The 13,451-nt window shown below is 40.3% G+C and overlaps 1 protein-coding gene across 3 annotated transcripts in view; it reads left to right on the top strand.

Annotated features, from left to right (window-relative positions):
* Positions 1-13,451, top strand: part of WIPF3 (WAS/WASL interacting protein family member 3) — a 68,050-nt gene that overhangs the window by 37,836 nt on the left and 16,763 nt on the right. For all 3 annotated transcript variants that reach the window (XM_073550708.1, XM_073550709.1, XM_073550710.1), the window contains exons 3-4: positions 7,400-7,535; positions 10,919-11,035. In XM_073550708.1, coding sequence (XP_073406809.1) covers positions 7,400-7,535; positions 10,919-11,035 — 253 coding nt within the window. The remainder of the gene's footprint in view (positions 1-7,399; positions 7,536-10,918; positions 11,036-13,451) is intronic.

Genomic DNA, 13,451 nt, shown 5'->3' on the forward strand with positions numbered 1-13,451 from the left:
AGCCTGATGCATTTTGGAAACAAGTCCTGTGGACCGATGGGGTTACAATAGAACTCTTTGGCCCCAATGATCAAAGGTATGTGTGGAGGAAAAAGGGCACAGAATTTCAGGAAAAGAACATGTCGCCAACCATTAAGCATGAGGGTGGATCAATCATGCTTTGGTGTTATGTTGCAGCCAATGGCATGGGGAACATTTCATGGGTAGAGGGATGAATTGATTCAATGAAATTTCAAGAAATTCTTGATGCAAACATAACAGCATCTGTAAAAAAGCTGAAGTTTAAAAGAGGATGGCTTCTACAAATGGATAATGATCCTAAACACACGTCAAAATTCACAATAGACTACCTCAAAAGGCGCAAGCTGAAGCTTACACAATGGCCCTCACAGTCCCCTGATCTGAACATCATTGAAAATCTGCGTCTAGACCTCAAAATAGCAGTACATGCAAGACGACCCAGAAATCTCACAGAACTGGAAGAATTTTCCAAGGAAGAAAGGATGAAAAGCCCTCAAACAAGAATTGAAAGTCCCTTAATTGGCTACAAAAAGCATTTACAAGCTGTGATACTTGCAAAAAAAGGGGATGCTACAAGGTACTAATGATTCACGGTGCCTAAACTTTTGCATTTGCCCATTTTCCTTTTTGTAATTTTTAAACTGCAAAAAATGTCTACTTGTATTTTTTTTTTTTTACCTAAAATACAAAGTAAATGTGTCATCCTTAACTTTAGGCCTTTTAGAGATCATTTCATCTTAAACTTGCTTAACTGTTCACAATAACAGTCATTTTGACCTAAACTTTTGCATGCCACTGTATATTTTTGCAACTTTTTTTTCTCCCTGGTGTAAATAATACAACCACTGCTCAGGCCATGCATTTAGCCCCTTCTCTGTACCGCAGGAGGTCACTTTGCTGCTAGCAGTAATAGTACAAATACATATGACAAGGTGGTGTGTGACTGTACAGAGTGTACGGAGGTAAAAGAGGGAGGCAATGTACAGGCTGAGCTGCGTGTGCATTGGCGGCAGCCCAGCAGATCATAAAGACAGAAGCCTAGACCTCTCCTTTAAGTGTGTATCTTATTGGTAGCACAGCCATTATGTACCACCACCCATCTGAATCATAAGCCGTCGTCTTCACCTTTGCTCCCTGCTGCAGGTTAGTTACATTAGTCACCTCCTCGTCTGTACAGTGCTGCACATATCCCAGGAGATACAGCAGGGAACATGGATTATTTATTTGTGGATCTGTTTCCGCGCAGAACATGAGCTGTGTAATCAGACTGTTCTTCTCCTTCCTCCCACCGTTCTCAGTTGACATTCCTTGTCATGCCCCCACTCTTTGTCAGCGGAAATGTGCTGGCACCGTCCCTCATAACACATACATGCTGCCATGAAAACCGCCAGTCCTTAAAGGAGAATGTACTCCTATCCTCACATTACTGGATGTCTGCAAGCCTCAGCAAATGATAACAATAATATAGTACACAGAGAAGATGGTTATCGCCACTAAAATTGCTAGTCTCTACTCTGGTACTTGTAGTTCCACATTACACAGTTTTTTTTCCCAGTAAGTTTTTATAATTTTATACATCCTGATATGAGGTACCTATGTACACACACTAGTCTGTATATTGTTCCCAAGAGATGTCAGGCCACAGGTTGTATTTGGTAACATCGGGCGTGTATGCATACGTGGAAGGCAGGTTCCATGTCTGTGACCACAGGACATCCTCTTGTGCTGTGCACAGTCCCATTTACATTTTCAGATTTCTGAATATTAATAATTTAATTGGTCAACCATTGATCATTTAAAGGGAATCTATCAGCAGGCTTCTGCTATGTAATCTGAGGGCAGAATGAGACACAGATATCAGGGATGTGTCACTTATTAGTCTGTGCGCTGTTGTTTCCATACAATTAATGTTTTATCATCTGGAGATTATCGTTTCAGGACTAGGTGCCCGAGTGCCAAGTGGTTTTTTCTCTGATATATTATTTTTTTTCTATAAAGCATGTTTTAGTTATGTAAAAGTAAAAAACTTAACTCATAATCGTTATCGTTATTTTGTATTTTAAAAATCAATAGTACACATGAAAATAAGCAATTATGTAATATATCTTATCAGAGAAATCTGCATCTTTCTCTGCCAGAATTGATCAGTTATCAAAATTCTCAATGTTTGTGTAAAGTCTGTATTCAGTGAAGACTTTCCCATTACTGAGAGAGGAGATGGCGGCTGCTACTGATGACAGTCTATGTCATGGAGGAGGAGGGGGACCTAGAGGCAAATTTTACACAAGAATTGAGAATTTTGATAATGACTGATCAAAAACAGTTACTAATTTTCACGTGTACTATGGATTTCCATAATAAAAATGTAAAACAACATTAACACTTTTAAAAATTAGAAAACTCAGTAAATGGTAAAATAAAAATGCTGGGCACAGTGGGTGAATCGTGGGTTATTATTGCATTAAAAATATTAATAAAAGCTAATAATGCTAAAAATGCTGCTATTAAAAAATATTAATCATCCCACAAGGCAAAACTATTTTCAGTGAAGTGAGTGACAGAAGACATACCGTAGTAGATAACGGAAAAACTGTACAGTCATGGCCAAAAGTTTTGAGAATTACACAAATATTAATTTTTACAAAGTCTACTGCTTCATTTTTTCTAATGGCAAATTGCATATACTAAAGAGTGATCAGCTTAACAGCAATTACTTGCAAAGTCAATATTTGCCTAGAAAATGAACTTTATCCCCCAAAACACATTTCAACATCATTGCAGCCCTGCCTTAAAAGGACCAGCTAACATCATTCCAGTGATTGCTCCATTAACACAGGTGTGGGTGTTGATGAGGACAGGGCTGGAGATCAATCTGTCATGATTAAGTAAGAATGACACCACTGGACACTTTAAAAGGAGGCTGGTGCTTGGCATCATTGTTTCTCTTCTGTTAACCATGGTTATCTCTAAAGAAACACGTGCAGTCATCATTGCACTGCACAAAAATGGCCTAACAGGGAAGAGTATCGCAGCTAGAAAGATTGCACCTCAGTCAACAATCTATCGTATCATCAAGAACTTCAAGGAGAGAGGTTCCCTTGTTGCCAAAAAGGCTCCAGGGCGCCCAAAAAGACCAGCAAGCGCCAGGACTGTCTCTTAAAAGTGTTTCAGCTGCGGGATCAGCCACCAGCAGTGCAGAGCTTGCTCAGGAATGGCAGCAGGCAGGTGTGAGTGCATCTGCGCGCACTGTGAGGCGGAGACTCTTAGAGCAAGGCCTGGTCTCAAGGAGGACAGCAAAGAAGGCACTTCTCTCCAGGAAAAACTTCATGGACAGACTGATATTCTGTAAGAGGTACAGGGAGTGGACTGCTGAGGACTGGGGTAAAGTCATTTTCTCTGATGAATCCCCTTTTCGATTGTTTGGGACATCTGGAAAACGGCTTATTCGGAGAAGACCAGGTGAGCGCTACCACCAGTCTTGTCTCATGCCAACTGTCAAGCATCCTGAAACCATTCATGTGTGGGGTTGCTTCTCAGCCAAGGGAATGGGCTCTCTCTCAGTCTTGCCTAAAAACACAGCCATGAATAAAGAATGGTACCAGAATGTCCTCCAAGAGCAACTTCTCCCAACCGTCCAAGAGCAATTTGGCGATCAACAATGCCTTTTTCAACATGATGGAGCACCTTGCCATAAAGCAAAGGTGATAACCAAATGGCTCAGGGAACAAAACAGAGATTTTGGGACCATGGCCTGGAAAGTCCCCAGATCTTAATCCCATTGAGAACTTGTGGTCAATCATCAAGAGACGGGTGGACAAACAAAAACCTTCAAATTCAGACAAAATAAAAGCATTGATTTTGCAAGAATGGACTGCTATCAGTCCGGATTTAATCCAGAAGTTGATTGAGAGCATGCCAGGGAGAATTGCTGAGGTCCTGAAGAAGAAGGGTCCACACTGCAAATATTGACTTGCTGCATTAACTCATTCTAACTGTCAATATAACCTTTTGTTACTCATAATATGATTGCAGTTATATTTCTGTATGTGATAAAAACATCTGACAAACACACATAAAAAACAGAGGCCAGCAGATCATGTGAAAATATAATATTTGTGTCATTCTCAAAACTTTTGGCCATGACTGTACTATTAAAATTATGGAATATATTGCCTGTACCAAAAATGGTATTTCTGGTAAGGTCCAGACTAGGGACATTGTGAAGATCCTGAGTTACAAAGAAAAAGGTAAAATGGAGTCTAACTTATGCAAATGAGGGGGCTTTGGTGCACCCTTAGCGTGGCCACGAGCACGCTGCACCATTACACCATCCTCCATTTTGGTGTACAATGACTGTGATGGCCAAGTGAGTGCTGTCAGAGCAAGCACTGCCTGAACCCTAACTGCGGTGGTGCGTGTGCACACTGACAATGAGTCAGCGGTGCGCTCACAGTACGGGGGGGCAGGTCAGCCCTTTCTTCATTGCGTCCTCTTGTGGCACCCAGAAGTGTAGCAAACAGCTTCAGAGATGAGGAGAGGTCAGTTACATGGTCCTTCTACCTTCCGTGCGGACCTACTGTGTCACTTATGGCCAAGCGTGCGCTGTCAATCAGAGTCGGTAAACTGCTCAATGAGCAAATTGAGGGTGGCGTAACGGTGCACCGAGCTCGTGGCCACGCCAAGGCAGCACCAAAGCCCCTTCATTTGCATATGGGATTTAAAACATTTTCAAACTAATGACAACAATTAAATGTATACTGCTAGTATGAATTTTATAGGGGCTAAGTCCCCAACATAACTGTTTAATTAGTTCACTTTGCATTTCGGGGGTGACAGACTCATTCACACTATCATATAGTACTATCTATGAAGCATCTTCCATTGTGGTCAGTACTGCCATCTTGTGGATGAATTAAGTTATGTAGTAAATATAATTTTGGTCAATTTATTTATCTCATGTATTTCTGTGTGTTTTAGATTATTCCACAATTTGGCTTTCCATATCTTTTTAGTAGCTCATTGAGGCCATATTAAAAATAATCCAGTCAGTAGGTACTCACCCTCCCTAGTTCTGCACATCTACTCCAGTGATTGGCTGCAGTGCTGTTGCTGGTAAACAATCACTGGGCTGTGTAATAAATGACACAAAACGCTGAGCTCAATGACTGGCTGCAGCACTGTTGATGTGATGTCATTGCTAGAGCCAGTAAGCAATCACTTGAGAGGCGGTAAATAAAAATAGCATTATATTCTGAACTACTTAATGCCAAACTAAGGCATTTCTGGATCTCTCAGGATGTGTCTGAAATAGGTTTTTATTAGCCAGGATGGTAGCAAATACTTGTCGTATTAAAGAGGTTAAAAAAAACAGTCCTGCAGGTCTTTGTGACATGTCCTGCAGGAATGATGTCCAGTCCATGTGTATGTGACTGCTGCAGCCAATCACTGGTCATGTTCTGGCCATGCCATGATAACCACTGAGGCTAGTGATTAGCTGCAGCGGTCATGTGGTAAACATGGTAAACACACAGGGCCTGATTCATTAAGACTGGTTTTGGCTCACCAGTCTTAAAGGGTAGCAAAGTATCTAAAAACACCACTCAAAAAGAGATAGTAAAGATATAGATAAAAGAATCAATTTTTATTCAAAAAATAATACACCTTAAAAAAAGACATGAATCAAAAGTAGACGTGATACATGTAGGAGGGATCAAAAAATGGAGGAAGTAATCAAGTCAACATAGGTGGTGAAGCGGAGTAAGGTCAAGCTGCAAGTACTAATGGTAGTGCTACAGATAAACCCATATCGCCCAGAATACAAAAAGTTATAAGCAAGTGCATAAAGTAAAAAAACATTTTAAACCAACCACATGGAGAAAGGTGAAGTGTAGAGCTTACCCATAATGCTGTAAACCACCCGTCCGTGACATCACAGACACCCCGACGCGTGTTTCGCGGATGTGCTTTCTCAAGGGGAGTCTGTCTGAACTTAGCTCATATCATCCATATATACCATATTTCATTAAAATCAGCGAATCGCAAGTAGTGCATGCCAGCAACACCACCAGGTCACATCTGCTTATTACTTTTTGTGTTCCGGGCCATATGGGTTTATCTGTAGCACTACTATTACTACTTGCAGCCTGACCTTACTCCGCTTCACCACCTATGTTAATTTGATTACTTCCTCCATTTTTTGATCCCTCTTACATGTATCCTGTTTACTTTTGATTCATGTCTTTTTTGTTTTAATGTGTATTATTTTTTTTAATAAAAATTGATTATGTTAGCTATATCTTTACTATCTCTTTTTGAGTGGTGTTTGCTATCCTTTTTTTGGTTATATATGCTTATAAAGCACCCTCTTACTTTTTCTATTGATTATGATGGGCATACTGATTTTTATGTTCTAAAGCCATCTTACATTTAGGATATGTTTTTGGATATTTTTATGGTCACCAGTTTTAATGTAGGAAGCACTGGTGTAAGATGCACTGAAATCATTAGGCGGCACTCACCACTTAGACACATGTTACATCTGCCGTACTCCACTATGTTATTTCAGAAAGAGGCTGGCGTTTATTTCTGGCATAATTTGTGCCATTAGAATGGCGTAAAATGTGATGAATTTGAAGTGCCCCTGCTCCATTACACTCCTGTGAATGGGAGAGGTGGCTGGTGGCGGAATGGTTGGTCGAAGCACGTTTGCCTGACAGCCATCTACTGTGTATGGCCACCATTAAACTTCTTAAAAATATGATAAAAAACATTTTCACTCACTCCCTTCCATTTTAGGGACTTACTAGGGTTCCGTCAAATAGTTTTGGATTTGGTTTCCCACTGTAAACAAAGCAGAGATTCACAGATATGCTCAGACCAACATCTCTAGTGCCAGTCTAAATAAAAAGATACTGATGTGTTACAAATTTAATAAAAGTCACACACTCCTCCTAATGTGGAAAATCACATTTACACCTGCTCTGAGCTTCTGTATTATTTCACCATTTTCAGTCTTTCCCTTAATAAATGCGACTAAAACTTCATCTTACCGACCTCGCCGCTTTTCAGTTTTGTCAAGTGCAGAGAAGAGCTGCCAGTTTGTTTCAGATAATCATTTGTGACTTATGAGCATCGTTGATGCCAAAAATGAATATGAACTGCTTGAATGGTTTGTGTAAGCTGTGGGCAGGGAAAACTGGAGTGGATTACAATATGGGTCAGAACCGAACCTGACAAGAGGACATCAGATACTTCTGTCCCATTTAATGGTCTAAACTACTGAAAAGAAGATAGAATAAGTTAATTTTTCAATGTTAATAAAAATAAGCACAATTGTATATTTTACATCTCTGATTTGATTTTTTTTTTTATATAACAGGACCGATCAGCACCTCCAAAACTGAAACAGGAGACCGGAGGAGGAGGGAGATCCGCATTACTATCAGACATTCAGAAAGGAGCGCGCTTAAAGAAAGTCACGGAAGTCAATGACCGGAGTGCTCCAGTAATAGAGAGTGAGTGCTTTCCTCCCAACTCCATTATGGCAGAGGATTTCAGTTTTTATGCATCTCTAATGCACACTCCTATCAGATCAGCACAATGTGCCACTTATCTGGCCAAAATTAGCTAATACACTTTGCTAAAAGCTGCTTTACTTGAAAATCTGGATTTCAGCTACAGAGGGCAGGGTTTACAGCATGGCTGAGCAAATACAACTGATCTGTAAAATACCGCATTTACTTTTGTTTATTATGATGGGAAAGAACAAATAAAAACCTAAAACTTTTATTATAGTTGTGAATAAAAAAGCTGTCTGACTAAAGTGAAAACATGATGGTGGTTAGGACAGGAATACAGGCATGGGGAAAATACAGGGAGATTCTGTCTGGTCCGAACGAGGAAATTCTTTCTATAAAATCAGAATTCAGAAATTTGAAAACGGGTCTATTAAACTGCACAATACCTTCTTTATCTTATGTCAAAGGAGTGGTCCGAAACTAACATTGATTACGGTAATCCTAAATTATCTAAATAATGTAATAATCTAATAGCTTTTAATATACTTTAATTAAAAAGTTCCTGCCGTTCCATCTCTGCTCTATGTAACTGCTTTATTTTTTATTTACTTACGGTATGATGACATTTCATTTAAGAATCCCCAGTGGATGCTGGAACACTCAAATAAGACGTCATCGCGTCTGTTCCCACCTGAAATGAAGTATGACAGTGACATACGTTTCAGGGGCTGGGCTAGTCCCAGTTCTACTCAGCATGCATTGCTTGTCAATTCTGACGTAAGCTTAGTACAAGCTCCTTTTTCACGTTGAGTTATCCTTTTCAAGGCACAGGGACGGAGCTCTCACTCGCTGGCGCTGCTGAAAAGTAATAAGAATTGCAAAGGGAGAACGAGGCATGCAAGGAGAGGAGAAACCAGCCAAGCACCCAAAAGTGTTTCAGGGGAAGGATTGGTCTTTGCTTTTCCTTGTCGCTGGATTCTCTTCCGCACACTGACAAAGGAGCTTGTACTGCACATACATTGGAATTCAACGCATGCTCAGTAGAGCTGGGACTAGCCCAGCCACTGATGATGCTTCATTTCAGGATGGGGACTGTAACGCACAGTGTGGGAAGACTAAGTGCAACACGAGGAGAAGGAAGCCCAAACACTAAGGAAAGGGGAAGTGGAGACCACTAGGCAGATCTAATAGCACCCTGCCTCCCCTACCATTCCTATATCGTCTCCACACCAATCGCCAAGCAGGAACATAAGCCCTGTATACCCCTAGAGCTAGACAATGAATAGGGAAGGGTGGGATGAGTATTGGTCAGTCTCCACTGTACACTATAGAGAAGAAGGGAGACAAACAAGGGGGAAGCAACTTAGCTTGAGCAGACTCAGAGAGGTAACACCAAATATCCCCCAACAGTACCAGAAAGGAAGTAAGCCGACTTCTACAGCTTCAAGCCTTCACAAGGGAAAAATCTGAATATCTCTGACGACTCCCTGAAGCAGACTGGGAGTCTATATACACCGAGGTCCAGGTGTGTCAACTAGAGCAGGAGGGAGGTTGCCACTGGGTCCAAAAGTCAGAAGGATTAAGAAGGTGTCTGCAGTGCCAAGAGCAGAGACCTTCTGCATCCAGATGCAGAGCGACTGTAGCATCTGACACACCCATGACAAGGACAGAGGCTGAGATTATTACATTAAACTGCCACTACTTTACAAGTCCCTTTCATGTGAGCCACCATAGATAAGCTCTTTTACAAATATGTAGCTTTCCCAAATCCTTCTGTAACCTGGTCACATGATCTCTTGCTGAAAACAACTGACTTCCAGTGATGTCGCATCAGATTTTCCCTGACTTCCTGGTTTTGGAATCTGACATGACATTAGTGTCATGTGACTTTCATGCTATGTTTGGGCAGAGCTTTTTTCAGCAGAGCTCACTCATTGCTTCTCTACCTAAGGCTACAGACACAGCTCTGCCATCTCTGCACTTTTCTCCCACCAAAGCTCTCTTTTGTATCTTGTACAGCACATTATACTGAAGCTGTGTGTGATGCTGCTGAGGTATGGGAGGTGTTCAGGCACAATTACACTGGTGTGCTCACCGGTGACTTGTAGCCCTGCACAAGGAATGATGGGACTTGTAGTCAGAAAAGAGAAGAGGACTCTGAAAAGCAAGTGATAGATGTAAATATCAGTACTGAAGCCAGGGCAGAGGAAGTGAAGCAGAAAAGTATAAAACATACAAATTGTCAGAAAAGGTATACGGCGAACGTTATGGTATTATCCTTAGGCATGTATGGCAAGACCGGTAATTGAGTTAGAGTGGCGGACATCTTCTTAAATATGCACAACAAAGTCCAGAATACATATAGGACTGGCTCTTCAAATCAACAATGTAAGCAACACTTCTGATGACTGTCATCAACAGAAAAGAGAAGAGATCCAGAAAGTGTAAAATATATAATATTCATTAATAATAGTTTAAAAAATATGATCAAGAAAAAGTTAAAAAAGCAGAAAATGTCTCACATGAGAGATGCCACTAAATGATATAAGCGTAGTAAATCATGACCTAAAACCAGGTTTTAAGCCTGTTGGCAACAATGTTATATATGTATATCAAAATGAAGTGCAAATGGATCAGGTAATCCCCTATTGCTAAATGTTCATAAAAAACTTCACAGAGAAGAGGAAAAAAACTGCAGCCAAATAGAATGAGAAAGAAACTACCTGGAGATCAAGTGAGTGGCGACTCCCCACCCCGACGCGCGTTTCACCGCTGGCTTTTTCCGGGCGCGTGTGTATTTATCAAAGACTTTGTGTACAGTATGGAGAAAGTGTCTTTGTCATGAAGAAGTGTATATTAATGGATAGAAAAGTTGAAGGAAGGTCTCAAAGATGTCAGCAGTGAAGAAGGAGCCAGACTCCCATCCACTTCCACCACTTATGACAGCATTGAACTGATTCTGTTGGATACACGAGTTACAGTGGATTATGTCGCAAATCATTTCCAAATCAGTTTCATGTCTGATAAAGAGGTGAAGACAACGGTGCATTTGTGGCTCGCAGCTCAACCAAAAATATCCTTTAATGAGGGAATACAAAAGCTTGATGACACATGGACAAAATGTATTGAAAAGCAGGGAGATTATGTTGAAAATTATGACTTTTCTGAAAGCTGAATAAAATAAATTCCACAGCGAGGGTACAGATAATTTTTGACTCACCTTTGGATTTTTGAAATTGCATTTTTCAATATCGAGTGATCTGGTATAATGATCTAACAAACACTGCACGAGGGCAATATTATCTGCTTGGGAATAATCTAATTCACATAGTGTGGTTATGAATATTTCATTGTATTTTCTATATTGCTTTGTTGTACAGGTGCCAAGAAAAATGGTGGCACAGGAAATAGTAGGAGTGCAGTGGCTCCACCTGCTGGCGGTCTTTTTGCTGGAGGATTTCCAGTTCTTAAGCCTACAAACCAAAGGGATCCAACAGGTAACAATACAAATATATAATATTAACTTAACTTAAGTCTTTGAAAAATATTCACTTCATTAAAGGAAATTTGTCACCAGCTTTTCACTAAACTAAAAGCACTACCTTTAAGCCCTATAACATAGCAGTCCAACAACAGGTATATAAATCTACAGCTACCCTGCACGTCAAAGAAGAAACCTTATATAATTCCCATGTGTCTTATGGATTTCAGTCCTATGGACGTAGCTGGTATGTTCTCGGTGCCTCCTCTGTCGCCATAATAGCTGGCCTTCCTGCTTTTAGTTCATGTTAGGAAAACATGCTGACAGGTTCCCTTTAAGGGCTATGACCATATATTCACTGAAAATGTTTTTTTGTTTACATTTCCTGCTTATATGTAAGCTTAAGGACCTTTCTTATTAATCTCTATTAACAATTAACTACAATTTTTCCACTGTGGACTCTGTACAACCCTTTCACATAAATGGTTATCCTGCTACTTGTGACATAGATTTAGTATTCAAGACATCACCAGGGAGAAGGAGGAGGTTGTAAATGACAGAGAGGGAAAGCATGGAAAAAGTTCAGGGGTAACAGATCACACAAACTGAACTTTAGAGATCTAGATAGGAAGTCTGCAGTGGTAACTCTACAGGCTATCAGGAGTGTACTTGACTTTGCCAAAAAGGGAGAGGGAATCATATAGCAGTACTAAGCATCATTGCTTTTTAGTATAAGGAAATCCCTTATGGGACATAGAAGCAAAAATCAATATGAAGTTGTACTTATGATAGCTATTTTGCAGCATCTTGGACACTGAGACCTTATATGTAGCATATCTTATTAGGAGGGATACATCCAGACAAGAAAAGTTAATTAGGAGCAGGTTGCAGACATCATATCTTGGGGTCTGTGTGTAAATAAAGAAAGTGAATTGCAGCCATTGTAGCTGCATTTACAATACAATGGTGTATCGTTCTTTGTAAATATTGCACTTCCGAGAACTATGGCAGCCTATGCACATTGAGCGACCTAGTATAGATTGCTCTGTGCACATCGTTTCATTTGGTCTGCTTGTGTAAACAGGCATGTAAACGACCTCCAATCGGTAAAAATTACCGATCAACTGTTGTAAACGGACCTTAAAAGGGTATTCCCATGTCCAATGTCCTATCCCGATATGTAGTAGGTATAATAATATTAGCAAATACTCCTAATTAGGAATCATAGAATCATAAAGTTGGAAGGGACCTCCTTGGCCATCTGGTCCAACCCCCTGCTCAAAGCAGGATTCGCTAAATCATCCCAGTCAGATGTCTGTCCAGCCTCTGTTTGAAGACTTCCATTGAAGGACAACTCACAACTTCTCGTGGCAGCCTGTTCCACTCATTGATCACTCTAACTGTCAAAAAGTTTTTTCTAATATCTAATCTGTGTCTCCTCCCATTCAGTTTCATCCCATTGCTTTTAGTCTTTCCTTGTGCAAATGAGAATAAAGATGATCCTTCTACAATGTGACAGCCCTTTAGATATTTGTAGATATCTATTAAGTCTCCTCTCAGTCTTCTCTTTTGCAAACTAAACATTCCCAAATCCTGCAACCTTTCCTCATAAGACAGGGTTTGCAGACCGGTCACCATTCTGGTCGCTCTTTTCTGAACTTGCTCCAGTTTGTTGATGTATTTTTTAAAATGTGGTGCCCAAAACTGGACACAGTATTCCAGATGAGGTCTGACCAAAGAGGCGTAGAGGGAAATAATGACTTCACGTGATCTAGACTGTATGCTTCTGTTAATACATCCTAGAATTGCATTTGCCTTTTTTGCTGCTGCATCACACTGTTGACTCATATTCAGTCTGTGATCTATTAGTATACCCAAGTCTTTTTCACATGTGCTGTTGCTTAGCCCTATTCCTCCCATTCTATAAATGCTTTTTTCATTTTTATTGCCCAGATGTAATACTTTGCATTTTTCCCTGTTAAAAACCATTCTGTTAGTTGCTGCCCACTGCTCCAGTTTATTTATATCTTTTTGAATCCTCTGTCTTTAGTATTAGCTATTCATCCTAGCTTTGTGTCATCAGCAAATTTAATCAGTTTACCCTCAATTCCTTCATCTAAATCGTTGATAAAGATGTTGAACAATACAGGGCCCAGGACAGAGCCCTGTGGTACCCCACTTGAGACATTCTTCCAACTGGATGTACAGCCATTTACGACCACTCTTTGGGTCCGATCACTAAGCCAGTTATGAATCCACCTAACAGTTGCCTTGTCCATTCCATACCTAGTCATTTTTTCAATAAGGATTGTGTGAGATACTTTGTCAAATTCTTTGCTGAAGTCAAGATATACTATATCTACAGCATTTCCTTGATCCACCCAATCAGTGATTCCGTCATAGAAGAAAATTAAGTTAGTCTGACATGACTT

Source organism: Dendrobates tinctorius, unplaced genomic scaffold, assembly GCF_039654945.1.
Source record: "Dendrobates tinctorius isolate UK_male_01 unplaced genomic scaffold, ASM3965494v1 ptg000167l, whole genome shotgun sequence".
NCBI lineage: Eukaryota > Metazoa > Chordata > Amphibia > Anura > Dendrobatidae > Dendrobates > Dendrobates tinctorius.